This window comes from Phragmites australis, chromosome 13 (assembly GCF_958298935.1).
Source record: "Phragmites australis chromosome 13, lpPhrAust1.1, whole genome shotgun sequence".
NCBI classification, from domain to species: Eukaryota; Viridiplantae; Streptophyta; class Magnoliopsida; order Poales; family Poaceae; genus Phragmites; species Phragmites australis.
In genome coordinates, this window is record NC_084933.1 from 24,991,520 (window position 1) to 25,010,333 (window position 18,814).

At 43.6% G+C, this 18,814-nt stretch overlaps 2 protein-coding genes across 2 annotated transcripts; both read right to left on the reverse strand.

Annotated features, from left to right (window-relative positions):
* Window positions 1-482: 482 nt before the first annotated feature.
* On the reverse strand, window positions 483-3,996 carry LOC133888813 (L-ascorbate oxidase homolog). The gene is made up of 8 exons (XM_062329186.1): window positions 3,826-3,996; window positions 3,586-3,695; window positions 2,271-2,541; window positions 2,065-2,167; window positions 1,591-1,933; window positions 1,120-1,494; window positions 946-1,024; window positions 483-852 (listed from the first exon to the last, which is right to left on the reverse strand). The coding sequence occupies exons 1-8, from the start codon at window positions 3,967-3,969 to the stop codon at window positions 628-630; spliced, it is 1,650 nt and encodes a 549-aa protein (XP_062185170.1). The 5' UTR covers window positions 3,970-3,996; the 3' UTR covers window positions 483-627.
* Window positions 3,997-13,180: 9,184 nt separating this feature from the next.
* LOC133888968 (lysine histidine transporter-like 8) lies at window positions 13,181-16,845 on the reverse strand. Its single transcript, XM_062329389.1, has 5 exons — window positions 16,405-16,845; window positions 14,694-14,830; window positions 14,142-14,569; window positions 13,923-14,054; window positions 13,181-13,834 (listed from the first exon to the last, which is right to left on the reverse strand). Exons 1-5 carry the CDS (start codon window positions 16,746-16,748, stop codon window positions 13,340-13,342), a joined length of 1,536 nt encoding a protein of 511 aa, XP_062185373.1. The 5' UTR covers window positions 16,749-16,845; the 3' UTR covers window positions 13,181-13,339.
* Window positions 16,846-18,814: the final 1,969 nt, after the last annotated feature.

The following is an 18,814-nucleotide window of genomic DNA, read 5'->3' on the forward strand; positions in this document are numbered from 1 at the left end:
AGCTTAAGAAAAAACTAGTAACTAAATTACATTATAGGTTCTTAAGCATTCTAATATTTACAACAGTATACGCAAAATATTAGATCAACTATGAAATGGAAATAAACTATAGAAAAAAAATAGAGCTACATACATTTAGGCTCTACCAAAAACTTGGCCGCTCCAGAGTAATTGCCTACTCGGAAGTCAGTATTGTCAGTCTGAAGTCAGTAACTTTATACTCGGACACCTTGTTAAACTTAGACTTTCTCGCCGGTCTGCAGAGGCAGGACAAATACATGTTTTCTCTATAAAAGGAAAAGGACATACACCGCGCAAAGCATCCAGTCCAGCTAAACCAACGCTTGGGTTTTCAGTCCACTCCGGGCGTCAGGGTTGATTCAGATTCAGAAGGCGAGACTTGGTTGCCTGGTTGGGGTCCAAGCAGGTACTTAAGAATTGAGATTATGAACGGAGGAATAATCCACCTAAATAACAGACTACAAAAATGTTTGTATCGAGGGCATCCATTTAGCCCAAACTCGACAGGACCGTTCAACTATTACACACTGCTATCACACGAACGTACGTTGGATCATTCCTGGGGTGTCAAACTCTGGCTGTCTTGTTGACCCTCAGCCTGCTTGCTTAGTACCGCGAGGCTAGGCGGCTGCTGTTGGTGGCGGTGGCGCGGCCGCAGAGGAGCGCGTTGTCCGGGATGGGGAGCTCGTCGCGGAACGAGTGCGTCGGCGTGTACACCCGGAGGTAGAACTGCTGGCCCAGGTACCTGCGAGCCCACACCTCCGACCTCACGTTCCACATGCCAACGTTGTCCAGCGCGATCAGAATTGCCGTCCACCCTCTTGGGTACACCTGCACAATTACAACAAATGAGCAACGATCAGCAACGTAACCTGAGCCGCTATGCACGTACGGAGTAGGCGCAACCATGCAAGTGTATCTTACTTGGACCGTGCACCGCGACACGGCATCCTCAAGGTTGTAGCCTTCCCTGCTCTGCTCGCTCCAGTTTCCCACGTCCATTCTACGAGAATCCACAGCGAAAAGGTCACAGATCAGACACAAAAGCTACAAGTTTTAGCGAAAGATTATGTGGAATCCCTAAGAGTGCGCATGTACCCGACGACGAACACGCTGTAGCCATCAAGGTGCCAGCTCTGGACGCTCTCCTCGCTGTTCTCGAACACGACCTCGACGAAGGAGCGGTGGTCAGAGTCCATGACGGCCGTCTCGTTCCGCACCTCCGCGGCGCCTTCGACGGGCGGCGCGTCCGGGATGCCGCCGAGCCGGAACACGCCGCTGATGTTGTAGTAGTCCGCCAGCTTGAGCGGCGTGTCGGCCTCCACGAACGAGACGCCGTTCACGGCGTACCGCCGCTTGCCGCCCACCTGCCCCGCCGAGTTGGCCAGCCGGATGGTGCGGGTCACGTTGATGGAGCCGTAGTGGTACGAGCCCTGCGGGTTCGGCCTCGGCCCGCTCGCCGTCAGGTTCGTCCTGCTCACGAGAACAAGTTGTTACCAGTTCGGACCAAATGTTCTAATCGCCGTCCACCTGGGGAACTGCACGGCCGAGATGAGTTGGCTGGTGTACCTGATGGAGCGAGCCTGGTTCAGGGAGAAGTTGACGTCGCTGGGCCCAGCGGCCAGCCACCGGGAAACGGGGAGGCTTGAGCCGGCGTAGCGGAGCACGGCGGTGGAGTTGAGGGTGCTGTTGGCGAAGCGGGTGGAGACGGCGATGTGGTAATCCCTTGCCGGGCGGTTGGCGGTGAACAGCACGGAGAGCGACTGGCTGGGGTGGACGTCGAGGGAGGTGTATGAGTTCTGCACCGTGTGGGTGCCCTCCACCTCAACCAGCGACATGTCGTGATCTTGGATCATGAAATTGAGCGTGTTCTGAAGGCCAACGTTGGAAATGCGCAGCCTGTACGTCTTTCCTGCACGGACGAGGAAAAAGGAAAAACAAAGTGAGCCATTCACCTCTCAGATTTGTGCGCTGGGACAGAAAAAATCAGAACAAACGGATCTGGGCCGGAATAAATCAGAAGCTCAGAAGGAAAGGAGTCACCTTGCTCAACGGTGAAGTTTGCACCATCTGGACCCTTGCCGTTAATCAGGATGCCATCAGGGGAAGGCAGTTCGTTTCCACTGTCCAGCGTAGCTTGAAGAGCCTAGGTATGCAACAAAAGCAGAAGCCCAGTGATCAGTACTCCCAAAAATATTAACTAACTACGAATGCTTCATACAAGCCGACGACGTCATGTCACATCATACCTTGTGGCTGGTATTGTACCAGTCGCCGATGAGCACGGTGTACTCGTCGGCCGGCGGGGGGAACGGGACGGGGATCCGCGGGCGGCTCTGGATGCGGATGGCGCCGAAGCCGCCGGCGGCCTTGTGGAACGCCAGTGAAGGGAAGTAGAAGAAGCTGCCGATCTGGTCCTTGGCCTGCAGATGGTACGTGAAGTTCTGGCCCGGCGGGATCGGGCAGTTGGTGCCGGACACGCCATCCTGCCACGAGTTCTTGCGTTGCTGCAAACCGTTGCTGCCAATATATGAAACAAAGCAAATCAGTTACCATTATGGTTGGACAAATCCATGTCTTAACCGAAAATAAACAAATCGAATAATTTCCCCAGCTAACTCCCAAACATATATCTTCTACATCGGATCTTCCCAGCTCAATATTAACTACTTTTCTTCACAATCTGTAAACTCTAATGAGAGAGAAATACTCGAGCAAATAGTACAACAATCAGGAGGTACGTGCACTTCATGATCTATATTTTAGGGACCGTTCGGATATTATATCACTAGAAAGGTGGCTATGCTAATAGCATGAGTAGCATGACTGCAATATTTTGTTACGATATTGTATTTTACATGGACTATTTATTTAGATATTTTGTTATGATTATTTATTTTATTTGGACTCTTTATTTAGATAGTTTGCTTCCCAAATCGTATGGAAATCAAACTGTTATTTTTTTTTATTTTTTAATTTTGAATTTAGCTATTTATTAATCATATTTAAAATGTTTGGTAATTTTTGATATTTTTATAATTATTGTTATGTAATCAAAAATGATTTAGACTATTAGATGTTTATAACAATAAGCAGTCTAATTTTTTTTATTTGCCTGATAATTTTATGGCCTTAGAGTAAACATGACGAGTACTTTTAACACCCAAACAATAATATAATACGTTTACTACCCGTCCACATTCTATCACACAATCCCTATCCCACCTCTTCATCCCTGAACACAAATGCCCCCTTGATAGAAGATGAGGTCTAAGTTTGTATGTTGATACGGAGAGAGGAGCTGGACTAAAGTGCCTAAGCAACCAATACTACACGCATAATGCATCGCAAAAAGAACTTCCACACTTTGGAAGGTCGGTCCCGATAATTTGTTTGCTCTCGACGACACCTAGTTTAAGTAACCTTGATCAGTAGTACAGCACAGTTTATTGCTGCACGGCATCTAATACAATTCGATGGTATAACACGCAATGTTCTCAGGGGTGGATCCAAAGTGGAGAGTTATTCGATCGATCGAAAAACAATGCGGAGAGTTGATCGTACAATGATAGCAGGAACGGCTCCGGCAAGCTGTTGCGCACGTTGATGATCAGATTGTCATTGGTCTGGCACTCGATCTCCGGCCCGGGAAACTGCCCGTTGATCAAAATTCCCTAGAGATAGAAAAGCATGCAGACACATAACGCATGATGAGTGATCTACGGATGCAAAAGAAACTGCAGAAGGGTGTAGCACGTTCGGTAACTTATTAGTAGATTGAACCGAGGGGACAAAGCTTCGCACCTGTTGCGGAACACCCAGGGGACTGATGTCGCCATAGGTGACCTCCCAGTCGAAGAATCTGTACGGAGCTTCCGCCTCCGCCGAAGCGATGAGCAAGCAGATGCACACAAGAAGGGCGAGAGCTCCCTTGTTCCTTCGCGCCATCGCGAGCGCGGCGCGAGTATTTTTCGCTCGTTTGGTGGAACCGAATGAGATGGCTAGGAGAGCCGTGTATTTATAGACCAGGGCAGCTAGCTGGTAGGGATTGGAGGATGTAACGTACGACCCATATTTTCTTCAAAGGATCTAGATAAAATGCTGATTGCAGATACGAGCGAACGGATTTTTGTTTTTGTTTTCGAACGGATTCGAAAGTTGTTATCTCCCAGACGGCCACGCAGCAGTTGGCCCTGGCGTGTACGTCGGTTTTTACGATTTTTTTATTTTTTTAAATTAAAATCTATCATATTATTATTTAAGTGTTAAAATGAGCTATCATGTTCCCTCGTTGTTATGTATTTCTAACAGTCTAGATTAAATCAAATAGTTCATATCAAATACGATTAATAAATAGCTAAATTTAGAATTAAAATTATAAAAAAAAAATAATTCAATTTCCATACGGTTTAGGAAGAAAAATATTTAAATAAAAAGTCCAAATAAAATAAAATAAATAATAATTTAAACTAGGGTTAGAATAAAAAAAAAAGATCCTATCAAATATAGTCTTAGAAAAACTCAAATTATTTTAAAATTCAAATACCTAAATAAAGAGTCCATATAAAATATAATTAATCAATAGCTAAAATTTATAATAAAAAATAATTTTAAAAAATCTTACTAAGATAATAGATTAAGAAGCATCGTGCAGCTTAAAATCATTGCATGAAGCACGCAGCATGCAAGACACATCACGTAAGCAAGATAAACATATTCTAATTTTAGTTGGCCTGTCTACACATGACACATGATTTTAGCAGTTGATCAAAACGTATACGAATTGAATTAACATATGTATACGATTAAAATACAAGTTTAGAACATAAATAGTTTTCTCTTTCACTAATATAATTTCATCTCTTCTAATTTTATATGTTTTGTAACTAAATGACACTAAACTTAAAAAAATTAATTAAAAGTTATCATGAAAAAATATTGCAGTGAGGTTGACAATGTTATTAGCATGATCCTCTTGCTAGTTGTAAATATATATGTCGGTTATAAAATTTTGCAATTCTATACATCAGTTGGAAGGGCATGTTCGTCGGTTTTTACAGGGGTTACTTGGGCTGGTTCGGGCACTGTAGACCTATACAACAAGGCCCAAGTAGGAAAAATCAAGCACCGAGCCATGCTGTCAGTGGGCGAACTTTTTTTTTATATTTTTTCCAAATATTTTAAGATTACATGACTGTTTGAAAAATAATGAGGTCAATCCTACCGTTGCCTGTTTAACGGATGAGAACAAGTCGTTCATTGGCGGCCAATAAATTTAATAACCGGAGAGAGTAAGGTCTCGCCCGTTTAGCGGGCGGGAACTTGATCTCGCCCGTTGAATGAGCGAGACCTTTCGGCATGAGATTTTTTGAGTATTCAGGCTGAAGCGACCGACCTTGCTGGCATCAGCATCTCATTTCATTCATATTCAGATGTGAGAAGAGAAGAGGAGAGGGAAGGGTTGTCGAACGATCACCTCTTTCACAGTGGCTTGAACCATCTCCTCTATCGCAACAACATGAAGGTCTCGAATGACCACCTCTGCGTCTCTAGTTATGTCCGGGTAGGCAGCTGTCACCGAAGAGCAGATGCAGCCCTAAAAATTTCTCGATGGGTGGTTCAGCAACTCTTCATCATGAGGGAATACCTAGTATAAAAAAGAGCATACAAAAATATAAACGTGTCTTAGAAGTGCAAGGAAACAAATAACCGAGACATGTAATAATGATGAATGTACCTTAATGTCCTCCTCGTACTGCTGAATGTGCATAAATATGGTGTGTATTCGCTTGCTAAAATACTTTGCTATGTCAGTAAGTTCGCACACCGTAGTATATCTCTGATGGCACTCTAACAAGTACGTCTTTAGATCCATGGAGATCACAGAGCTTACCATTCACCGTCATTCCTCCGTGGTGAAACAAGGATAACGGGTCATGGTCTGCCATTTGACAATATTTTGTTCAAGTTCTCCTCCTTGAACACATCATCACCTTTTGCCTGGATCTCCCTCATACTTTGTAAGGCTATTGAAAATTTTTGCAGAATGAAATGATCACACCAAGTAACAGCTTTTATAGGAAATCTCTATCAAACATCAAAGCCACAACTTTTCCAGCTTTCACAGGAAATCCTATGCTCTAGCCACAGCCATACCCATACACTTAGTCCATGCACTAGCCCCCAACCATTATAAATAATATCACGCTCAACCATGGATAGACTACTTATTCCTCAGCTCTCTCAATTGCAATGTCTTCCTCAGCTCCACCAAATCCATCCAAGAAACATGGGGGGATTTTCATCCCCCAAGGGGTCAAACCGTTGATGTGCTTCTGTGACGACCCTTGTAGGCTTTACGAGTCCTAGGACATCTCATACACCTATGATATACGCTTCTTCATGTATGATAACTACTAGTACGACCCGTCTTGACATGGCCTGTATGAGTATCCACCGATATAGCGACACAGATCACTCATGTACCACTTTACGTACAGTTTCATTCACTTTCTTACTAATCTCCTCTCTTATTTCATTTGTCCAGTCTCCTCCACATATCTGTGACTTCATGGAATGGCTGGATATGGAGTAAATGAGCACAAAAAACGGTGGGTTCACATGGAGATGCGGTGGAGGAGGAAAGCTTACGAACACCGAGAGTATGAGCAACAGCAGGAGAAACTATGGTTGAAGCGTCAAGAGGAGGAGCGCATGAGGAAGGCAGCAGAGGAGCGCGCCGCGGCTGAAGGACGCGAAGCAGAGAGAGAAAGGAAGCGGGAGAGGGCCCGTCGCACTAAGACGGAGAGTCCTGATGCCTTGAGAAAGGGTAAATATCTTATATGCACTCAGTAGAGAGTATCTATTATACCTCGACCTATTTTCATTCCTAAAGCATGTTAGGTTTAGCAGTGACACGCTATTAGGTTAGTCTTTAGCCCCAGTTCCTTTGAAAATGGTAAGATCCGTATCGTACATGCCAATGTTTGTTGTCATCTCTTTATGGTTAGGGTCCATTCGCTCAGCGACAAAAAACCCTATGTCCCATATAATGTTTAACAACGTAATATAAACTCCGTGCCAGGTTATATGATATTTGTGCTTCATAACTACTATTGTTCGACGAATTAGATTTTGTATTCTCACAAAGTCACATCATAAAAAAAAATCCACACACTTTTACACCAACTAAACAAAGAAATATCGATAAAATGACATACAACTAAAATTAAGGATAGAATGACGTTTGTATAACTGTATGTACAACTATCATTTTTGCCGAATGAATATGCAATATTTTTCAATTTACCAAATAAAAAAATTATATTAAAAACTAATTTTACATATATTTTTATAATTGAATTAAATCAAATATGCCACCCAGGAGGTGGGCGATACAAATATGTCGCCTGTTGTACGGGCGAGATCAAGTTCTCGCTCACTGAATGGGTGAGATCTTCCTCTCTCTAGTTATTAAATTCGCTAGCAGCCGGGGCTCACAAAGTCTCACCCGTTCAACGGGCGAGACGGACGATGGTAGGGTAGACCTCATTATTTTTCAAATGGACATGTAATCTTGAATATATATACACACACGACGAGGCTATTCTGCACCTATGCGTAGTTGCTATTCGCACTGCGCATATCCCACAGTTACAACCCGAAATACTGTGAGTTACAACTTGTTAGGTAGACCGGTTACAATTGCACATCCAGAAATGCATAATTGCAACACGAGAAGCTAACACTATGAGTTACAACTTGTTATTCGCACTGCGCACATTACCCAGTTACAACTCGATACACTGTGAGTTATAACTTGTTAGGTAGACTAGTTACAACTTCACATCCATAAATGCATAATTGCAATACGAGAAGCTAACATTGTGAGTTACAACTTGTTATTCGCACTGCGCACATTACCCAGTTACAACTCGATACACTGTGAGTTACAACTTGTTAGGTAGACTAGTTACAACTTCACATCCATAAATGCATAATTGCAATACGAGAAGCTAACACTGTGAGTTACAACTTGTTATTCGCACTGCGCATATCCCCCAGTTACAACCCAAAACACTGTGAGTTACAACCCGAAATACTGTGAGTTACAACTTGTATGATATGCGCAGACATGAACTACAGTAAGCATACCTGCAGGTGGCCGGCCCAAGAGGATCAACAGCTGTAGGTTATTAATTCCCGGAGCCTCACTACACAATGCATAACGTTATTTAGTTTTGAAACTTAAATGGGTGAATGGAGTGTGAGTATTTGTGGAATATAGATCTTATTACAGCTTTGAAAAAATGAAGAATAAATCGATTGATTTGGAATCTTTATGGTAAAGGAGGTTGCTTCTTCTCCAACACCAAAACAAATCACCGAGTTAAGGTGTAATTTCTCTAAATTAGACCTCCGTCATCACATGGGGGAGTTCGACCTCGTTCCAACACTAGGATTATCTGCATGGGTTCTGGCCCTGCTGGAGAAACTATCATCACTAGTTAATATGCAAGCATATCGGCTGAGACGAAGATCTTCATATAGCAAGATCACAAACCCCAAGCATATCACATAGGGAGGCAATGCATATGGACTAATTCACTAAGTGTTCCAACTTTTGAAAAGCTAGATAGAATTCTAATGAGCACAAAATAAGAGTAGAAATTTCCACTCTCAACTGTTCAAGCTCTGTCTAGGGAAATATCTGATCATATGTTATTGCTACTAAACACTGGTGAGGCATCAATAGCTAATAATCAACCTATATTTAACTTTGAACTAGGATGGTTACTACGTGATAGTTTTTTTTTATATGGTAGCTGAAGTATGGTCAAGTGAAACGAGTGATAATACCCCTATGGAGAGATGGCAGGCAAAAATCCGAAGATTGGGATAACATCTGAGAGGGTGGGCAAAAAATGTGAGTAAGATGTATAAGAAGTAAAAGAAAAATCTTTTGAACAAACTGGATGAACTTGATAAAAAATCAGAAAGAACTTTGTTGTCCCCTAATGAATCAAATCTAAAGCAATGTCTCAACAAAAGGTTAGCCGATCTTTTGAGAGAAGAGGATATTAAATGATACTAACGTGCTAAGGTCAAAGAGTTACTTCAATGTGCCTCTAATACCAAATATTTTCATTTGGTAGCAAATAGGAAATATAGAAAACAACGGATTTTCCAACTAGAATAAGATGGGGTAATAATTCATGGGGATGCTGATCTAAAGAAACACATCACAACTTACTATAATGGGTTGTTTGGTCATCCGGAGAGAAATCACTTTTCGTTAGATGAGACACAACATGATGATATTCAACAGGTATCGGATGTAGAAAATGAGATGCTAACAGCAGTGTTTACTGAAAATGAAGTAAGACTTGCGATATTTTAGATGGAACACAACAAAGCACCGGATCCACATGGATTTCCAGCTGAGTTCTATCAGGCTTTCTGGGAATCGATAAAAGTTGACTTAATGCCGTTGTTTGAAGACTTCCATAAGGGTTTACTACCTCTACATAGCATTAACTTTGGAACCATAATTTTATTGCCTAAAAGCAGGGAAGTCACTCAAATCCAACATTATAGGCCTATTTTGCCTATTAAATGTGAGTTTAATTTTTTTTTTACCAAAGTGGCTACAAATAGAATTGTTGGCGTAGCGCAAAAGGTAATAAGTCCAATGCAAACACTTCTATGTCTGGGAGGAATATTATGGAAGTGGTAGTAATACTACAAGAGACTTTGTATGATCTTCACCGTAAGAAATTAAATGGGGTCATTCTAAAACTTGATTTTGAGAAGGTATATGATAAAGTTAGGTGGTCTTTTCTTCAACAAGTGTTAAGAATGAAGGGTTTCTCATCAACCTAGTGCGAGTGGATAGGATCCTTTGTTCAAGGAGGATATGTTGGGATAAAGGTGAATGACAAGGTAAGATAGAATTTTCAGATTAAAAAAGGGCTTAGATAAGGAGATCATTTATCTACAATTCTGTTTAATATAGTAGTTGATATACTAGCCATTTTGATAAAGAGAGTTAAGAATAATGGTCAATTTTCTAGGGTTGTATCGCATTTAGTTGATGGCGGTATATCCATCTTACAGTATGCGGATGATACAATCATCTGCATGGACCATAATTTAGAACAGGCCAATAATATAAAGTTGTTGCTTTGCGCTTTTGAACAATTATCTAGCTTTAAGATAAATTTCAACAAGAGCGAGCTCTTCTGTTATGGGCTATGTCGATGACATGGGAACCAGGAGTCCTCAAGTTCCGAGGCCAGGACAGCAGAATACCACGTGGCGCCTTCCCTCGGGGACCATCTCCCCGAGGCCCGTGAAGATCCAGTTCCGGAAGGGGTGCTCGGGGCCATGAACAGTGGTCCCCGAGGGCCCCGAGCACCCGTAGTTCCCTGAGGACCCGAGAAGACCCAGTTCCGGGAGGGGTGCTTGGGGCCGTGAACAATGGTCCTCGAGTACCTGGAGTTCCTCGAGGACCCGAGAAGAGCCAGTTTCGGGAGGGGTGCTTGGGGCCATAAACAGTGGTCCCCGAGTACCCGGAGTTCCCCGAGGACCGAGAAGAGACATATCCGGGAGAGAGCGCTCGGGGTGATGAACAGTAGTCCCCGAGCACCCGAAGTTCCCCGAGGACCTGAGAAGCCCCTTACCGGTGGACCCCACAAGGGCTCAGCGGTGAGGTGTCAATTGGTGAGAGGTCTGATGCTGCATTTAAGAGGGAGCGTGGTCTGTCACTTCTAACCACTCCCCCCACGCCTGTCGTACTGAGTACGTCAGTCCCTGCCACCGTCTAGCAGGAAGGCGTGGGGACATTTAATGCGACGGGTCCCATCGCACATCACCCTGCTGGGCTCGAGGCATATCGCTTGCCGTCTACTGTGTCAGACCTGCTCTGACCGAGCGGGCATGCGGGGTTGCCCGGCGGCTGCCCGGTGGGCCCCCCTGCACCTGCTGAAGTTGGCGTAATGGGCGACAAGACCGGCCGAGGGTGCATTTTCAACCCCCTGTAACGTCAAACTGCAGCCCCATGATGATTGCTTTCCATTTATGGCTCATGGGAATTTTGCCCTCCTTTCTGGGCACGTCAAGCCTCCCCGAACAGGATAAAAGGGGGGTGCACTCCGGAGAAAGACAAGCTTTGACGGATCGAAGAATAACAAGCTCAAGTACGAGTCTGAGAAGCTGAGCAGAGGTTTACCAAGCTCGAAGTAAGACCGAAGCTCTAGACTTAGACAAAAAACCTTGTAACAGAAGAGATCCGGAGAGAGGCATTGCCAGAGCATTAATAGCATACACACAAGAGTAGGGTATTACGCTTCGTGCGGCCCGAACCTGTCTAAAATCCCTCAAGCATTTACTCCTACTAGCAGATGATCATCCGTCCCGCCTACATCTCACATATTCGCATTAAATCCACGCACGAGGTAGATTCAGAATCATCCTCCGGTCGAATCTCAAAGGGGGTCCCTCAGGATCCCCGCTTGAGGAGTTCATCCTCCGACAGGCTAGCTAAGGAATGTGAGGAACAATATCCTCAACTTTTTGGTTGTCACATGGTACCTATCCTTTTAGATATAATAGGAATTCCTATGCATCATAAGAAGTTATGTAATAAGGATTGGAGAATCATTGAAGAAAAGTTTGAGAAAAAGTTAAGCAACTGGAAGAGCAAGCATATGTCAGTTTGGGAAAGACTGGTTTTAATAAACTCAGGTCTAACTAGCTTGGAAATATTTATGCTATCTTTTTTTAGTCCCTAGATGAGTCCTTAAAAAATTGGAGTATTACACATCAAGGTTCTTTTGGCAGAGTGATGCCACAAAAAGAAGTATTTGTTAGCTCGATGAAATGTCTTGTGTCAACCTAAAGATCAAGATGGATTGGGTATTCAGAATATCGATATTCAAAACCAATATTTATTAAGTAAGTGGTTAGTCAAGTTATTCAATGAAGATGGTTTATGGCAGGATCTCTTGAGAAATAAGTATCTCAAATTCCAAACTATTGCTCAGGTGGAGAAAGACCTAATTATTCGCAATTTTGGTCAAGACTAATGAATATCAAAGACAAATTTCTAAACCTGGGCACGTTCCATCTTAATGATGGAAACCAGATTCGTTTCTGGGAGGATAAGTGGCCGGGCAACTTCACCCTCATAGAGCAATATCCCTCGCTATATAACATTATTCGAAGGAAGAATACATATCTTTTCGACGGTATTTAATAGAGTTTCTCTGAACATATTTTTTCTAAGGTCTCTAATTGGTAATAATTTAACACAATGGCACCAGTTGGTGGCTCGCATTGTGCAAGTTCGACTTAATGATCAAAATAATATGTTTAGTTGGAATTTACATGAGAATGAACTTTTCTCAATTCATTCTATGTACAGGGCTATAGTAAACAATGGCAATGTAAATGTGAATAGGGTGATTTGGAATTTAAATATTCCTTTAAAAATTAAAATTTTTTAGTACTGAAGAAAGATGTTATTTTAACCCAAGACAACTTGGTTAGATAAAATTAGAATGAGAGTAAAAAATGTTGCTTTTGTAGTAACAATGAAACAATTCAACACTTATTTTTTTATTATTATTTTGCTAAGTTTCTATGACATGCAGTTCAGATTACCTTTATGTTAACATTCCATCTAATATGGATAATTTATTTAAAGGTTGGCTTGCCGGAGAACTAAGTTTAAAAGATATTTGTTAACAGGGACATCTGCATTATGTTAGGCTTTATGGCTTGACAAGAATGATATAGTGTTTGATAAATCACCATCTAAAATTATATGCATGTATTATTTAGAGAGAAATATTGGCTCCGCTTCTAGGTGCAACTGCAAAGGGGTGAATAAGGACAACATTCGACTTGCATACCGCGCTCTTATACTACGGTGATGCAATTCTTCGTCAATTATGAATGGAGATTTAGTAATAGAATTACTGCATAATAAATTCTCGATATCCAAACTATGTTGGCTTTCATTGTTTTAAGTTTTTCCACCATCATGATATGTGATATAGCAGCTAGTGCTGTAACTATGTAATAATTAATGTGGCCGGATGCTCAGGATATTCTATTTCATTATGTAAAACAATCAAAGTACCCGTGCAGATTAGTATTTCATTAACGTGCTAGTTCAACTTTGCTTCTTGAAAATTCAACGCTTCAAAAATCAAGATACACAGCGTCATAGATTTCTCAGGAAAAAAAATATACTAAGATAGAATAACACTACACATCCATTCGGAATCCGATGACTTGACAATTTTGCACGTATTCACTGGAAATCCGCAGGCTTGAAGAACTGCACCCGCAAGCCTTTCTCCACAAGAGCCCACAAATTTGCAACTACGAGCACAAAGCTTAAGCCCATAGCGAGGATTCCCAGAGCCCAGTTGATGTTCCACATCGCCGTGCCCTTCCCCGGCTTCCTGATCGCCACCCACATGATGCACGGGTACGCCAGCGTGACCGGCAGCGAGATCCCCCCGAGGAGGCCGGCGAGCTCCGACAGGAAAGGCAGCGCGACGGCGATGAGGAAGTTGACGGCGCCGAAGAAGGCGCGGAAGCCCGAGCGCAGCCACCGCGGGCACGGCCGGTTCTTCTTGTGGACGTACCCGGCCTCCATGTTGTCGTACACGGGCATGGCGTAGATCTGGAACGTGGTCAGGCAGTTGATGATCACCAGCAGCGTGGCGACCCCCAGCACCGGCCGGGATACGTCGCGGCTGTGGAACTTGTACAGAGCGCTCAAGATGCCATTGGGAGGTATCTGCGTGCAACCAACGGTAGCACAAACCTTAACAACTTAATCACTGAAAACCATCTCGGATCACTCGAAGGTCAGGTGTTGCAAGTACCTGGTTGCCATAAGCCCAGAAGCCACCAATAGCGACGGGGTACAAGCAGAGCGCAACGATGACATAGGCTACCTTGACGCCCTTCCACATGGGCACATGAGAAGGATGTTTCAGAGTTGATGGCATTGTGCCCTGCAAAGCAAACACACTCATGTCACTGACATAAGCAATGGAGTGCTATCTATGCGCTGGAAAGGAGAGATGTATGTCTTGACTTGCCTGAATCTCGAGTACAAGATTGTGCCCCCTGAAAGCTAAGGCAATGATTCCGAGGCCATTCAGGATCCCAAGTGCGCCGTCCACATCGTTCGTGGTCTTGACCGGGTCGTAGGACACGCCGGCCACTCTCCCCTTGGCCACGGACACGACCCAGATCATGGTGCAGTACGCGACGGCCGCGGTCGCGCCCACCAGCGACACGCCGGCGATGGAGTTGAGATTGGGGAGCTGGGACAGCAGCACGGCCGCGCAGATGAAGACGAGGTACCACTCCACGGTGGTCAGTGGCCGCGCCAGGCACACCGGGCCGCACGCTATGCTGAACAGGATCTTCATGCTGCCGCCGCCGACGATGATGAGCGCCGCGCAGATCCCCGCCGACAGGTACATCACCGGGAGCAAGGCGAGGATCTTTGCCCATTTGTCGCCTGAAAAAAGATGGGGGCGTGGCCAAACCATGCATGAGCACAGAACAGAAATAGCCATCGATCATTTCACGCATGACGTTGCCGTATAAGTATGAAAAGAAAGGCGGGAAATAAGGGAGCGCACCGAAAACGGTCGTGGCGAGGTGCATGTATCGGCTGTACCGGATGCCACCCGCGACGGGCTCGTGGAGCTTGACGAGCAACCACAGCGTGTAGAGCTGCCACGCGAACGCCAGGGTCAGGCAGATGATCGCCCACGTCCTGCAAGAACAAAAGAACACATCGCTAAAACATGGCGTGCGTGACGAAGAAACACGTGTTGTAAACTATGAAAATTTCAATGTTTTATGTCTTGGGCTGACTTTTGGGCTGTCAGGACCGGGCTACTGATACTGCTTTCGGCGCCCACGAAAGGCACCTTCTAGTAGGCCACTAGGATTGGGATGAGAAAAAAATCTTTCTTTGGTTGTGGTGTTCGATCCATTTTTCTCGGGGGCTGGCGGCAACGGCTAGAGGCCGAACCTCCCGGGAGTTTCCTCGGGCGGTTGCTCCTCTGGATGGCATGGCCAGCTGCAGCAGCACTGGAGCCGTCGGATCGCTGGCGGGTATCTCGCTGGGAAGGTAAGCGCCGGTTCTCTGCCATGGAGTAAAAATGCTCCTATTTTCTTCCCCTCTCCCTCTTTGTGTGAAGGAAAAAAAACTTTGACTGTTTTTTCTCTCCCCTGTGATTTATCTCTGAGGCGCATGGGGAACTTGAGCCCGAGTTCATCTCGTGCTGTCTCCGGTGCTCTGTTCAAGAGGAAGGACTGTTGGTGGCCAGAGCTACACTGTCGAGGCTCGCCTGTATTGTGGTGGCAATACGGTAGAGGGCTTTGTATCTCCGATCTCTTCTCACCGCTGGTAACGGAGGGTGATAGGTTTTCTGGGACAGCGGCTTGCGAGCCGTGCCTAGCCTCTCTTCTTTTCGATTTCGGTCGTTTTTCACTGTGAGTATTCTCCCTCTCCCTCTGGACCGCACATACTTTGTGATGATTTTGTGATTTTAGATTGGGCTATTAGCTGAGTACAATAGCTATAGACTTGTGATCTGAATAGTAAGCTGGTGTCTCTGTTATTGGTTCGGTACTGAATTTTGGGCGTAACTCTATTATTGCTTCTGTACTGAATAGTGGCTGTAGCCTTTTGTGCACATGTTGCTGAATTTTGGCTGTAGCTTATTGTGCATTTGCTTCTGAATATTGGCCAAAGCCTCTTCAGCTCTGTTTCTGAAGGTGCTCTGATCAGTTCTGTACTAAAAGGTTTTGGCTATGACATACTTCAGTAGATCTCATATTTTGTATGACTAGGTTAGTACTGTTATGGCTAGATGTATTCAGTCAGAGGATCTCTATATAGTTCACTGTCCAAAACGTATACTTAATTTTTTGTCCAAGTTCTATTTGTTAGTTGAGATCTCAGTAATAGCCCAATCACTGATGAGATCAATAGAACAATTAGGGGACAAGATAACTAAGTCTTATGGCCAATTGTTATACAAAATCCGAGAGCAATAAAATTTCTTTCATATTTGTGCTGTCATTATGTTGGAGTATTTACTCATATGCTTTATTCTGGAATTCGGCTATTTAAGATACACATATTAGATATATTTGCTATTATTAATATTTATTTGCTCAGTTGCTTCTTCATGTGTATAGATAGCTCGAATTTTTGTTGTTGTAATTATGTATTTGAAATAATATATATGCTCAATTTATGGCACTTTATTCAACAACTCGTACACATATACTCGATCGGAAAGTACTCCTAGCTAGGAGCGACAGTAAGTCACGCACCATCCGAGGAAGGCGAAGGCTGCGGGGAGCACGAGCGCCTGGAACCCGATGCCGGAGCTGAGGTTGTGAAACGCGGCGTAGTAGGCGTTGCCGCTCCTGGACTCGGTGATGGGCAGCCAGGCGTCCCGCGGGTCGGCGAGCCGCGTGATGTGGCCGACCTCCTCCAGGTACCCCCTCACGCTCGCCACCGCCTTCCGCACGGGGCTCGCGAGCGGCGTCAACGCGCGCAGCGGCGACCGACTGGGCGCCGGGGAGTGTATCTGCGACGGCGGGGTGGACACTGGCGGGGGCGGCGTCGGCGGGGCCGACTGCACCTCGCTGATAGCCTCCTTGGGCGAATACATGGCCGCGCGTTCCGGTGCACTGCTGCACACGGGCCCCGCCTGTTGGAGGTGCCTGTACTGGTCACCCTGCGCGATTCGGTTGTTGGTTCCTGCCGCGGTTCACGGGACTCGGGTTTATAGGTGGTGTCTTTCTCGATCACGGGATTGGTGAACCGGTGAGTCATGCAGCGCAGGTGTGGACGTGTGCGCTCGGAACGAAATTTCGAAAAAATCTTTACTTTTTTTTTCTCTTATTTAACTTCTAGTGCGTGTGTATGAGAAAGACCAGGAGGCACGTTTTACATCAGTAGAGCGAATCTTTCGAAAAATCTGAGCCTTATAAAATTGGGAAAAATGCACAAACCCCCTATAAGTCACTTCATTTTTGAGATTCCTCCATAAACCATTTTGTTGCAAAAATCCCCCAACAGTAATTTAGATTTGCAAAAACCCCCGCAATTGTTTAATCCAGAAAATAGGTTTTCTTTAATATTAAAAATATGTAAATTCTTTAATAATTTAGATAAAGGTTTTAAAAATGATTCCTTTGGTGAAATAAATAAAATGAAATATTTTTAATTCTATTAATCTTATATATATATGTTTTTCAATGATAAAATAAATGTTTTAATTATGTCCCTTAGAGGAATAAGGATATAATTTTATTTATTATTTGTGTTCACAAATAACGACAAATTAATGGAGACTGATGCTAAATCTTGCCGAACTCTCTGCATCTACGGAAGAGAGACCGAGCGCTGGAATGCGGCCAAGTGCCATGCTAATGAGTAGGCCGGCCGGACAAATTAGAGAAGATTACCTTTATACCATTGCAACTTATACGTTTGCCTTATGTGTTATCTAAAATTAAAAACATAGAAAACCTAGAAAAATTAAAAATTCCCTTTATTTTCTAATTATTTACCATTTTTCCATAATTAAAAATATAGAAAACCTATTAAAACATTATTCTAGATTTTCTAAATTTTTCTCAAATTAAAACATTTATTTTATCATTGAAAAACATATATATATATATATATATATATAAGATTAATAGAATTAAAAATATTTCATTTTATTTATTTCACCAAAGGAATCGTTTGTATGCGTGGGGGCCTGTTAGCCGTGCAGCGAATTTGACTCGGCAAGGAGACGGTCATACGAGTCCTGCAGGTAATATTAGTAGCTGCGTTAGCTCGGAACTGAAGTCGTGCTAAACATGCGGGTGTGCTGGTGTGTATAGGTAAGACTTTGGCAGGTCAATTTGGCCTCCGTTTGTGCAAGGCGAGGGGGCCGTTTAGTTCTCGTGCGTAAGAAGTCAAACTATAATTTGGGCAACATACTAAAATTTAATCTGCCAAATATTATTTGATTTAAGGTCAAATCAAAATTTTGGCGAGCTAAAAATCCGAACGTCCATTTTAAGTGTCAAAATCTTATATAGCTTCCTGTAGTAAAGTGTGACTAAATTTTGATCTTAAGCCAAATAAAAGCTAAATTTCCTAGATATGGCTAAATTTTGGTTTAACTTCTTGAGGAAAAAAAAACCAAATAGCCCCGAAGTTATAGTTATATTGGTTTACGGAGTGATGGGCTCGTACGTTTCTGCAGAGTTATAGGATCCCTGCTAATCCTTCAGTAGGAATCAGCTCAGGTGGCCGTTGTAAAATGTGAGATCATGTATGCTGAAACGGTCATAAACTTTTGTTGCTAGAAACAGGGGAGTATTTGATACTAATTTTGCTCATAAGAATATGTTGATAAAAAAAATATGTCTTCTATAAATAAAATACGACGAGAGCCAACTCACAGGAGTAACTTAAGTTTGCGAGAGAAGTGAAGAGGAGAGAAAAGAAATACCAAGATATATCTCTATAAACTAAACTATCTTTTCATCATATGCCCATGATCTGTATTTATAGTGTCTTATAGGGGGTAGAGATACAAATTGCCACTAGACAATCGGGACCTAGGACTAGCCTGATAATACATGACTCAGGCCTAGTTAAATCTGAATCTACCATGATAATATCCTCTAACTATGGCACACCAGTGGTAGCAAGTGGTCCTAGTGGAGTGGCTGT

Coding starts and splice junctions, on each gene's coding strand:
- LOC133888813 (XM_062329186.1), bottom strand. CDS start 3,969: ATGGCGCGAAGGAACAAGGGAGCTCTCGCCCTTCTTGTGTGCATCTGC. Junction 1,934..2,064: donor AAACTTCACCGTTGAGCAAG/GTGACTCCTTTC, acceptor TCGTCCGTGCAG/GAAAGACGTACAGGCTGCGC. Junction 1,495..1,590: donor AACCAGGCTCGCTCCATCAG/GTACACCAGCCA, acceptor TCTCGTGAGCAG/GACGAACCTGACGGCGAGCG.
- LOC133888968 (XM_062329389.1), bottom strand. CDS start 16,748: ATGTATTCGCCCAAGGAGGCTATCAGCGAGGTGCAGTCGGCCCCGCCG. Junction 14,055..14,141: donor ATCTTGTACTCGAGATTCAG/GCAAGTCAAGAC, acceptor TTTGCTTTGCAG/GGCACAATGCCATCAACTCT. Junction 13,835..13,922: donor TCTGGGCTTATGGCAACCAG/GTACTTGCAACA, acceptor GGTTGCACGCAG/ATACCTCCCAATGGCATCTT.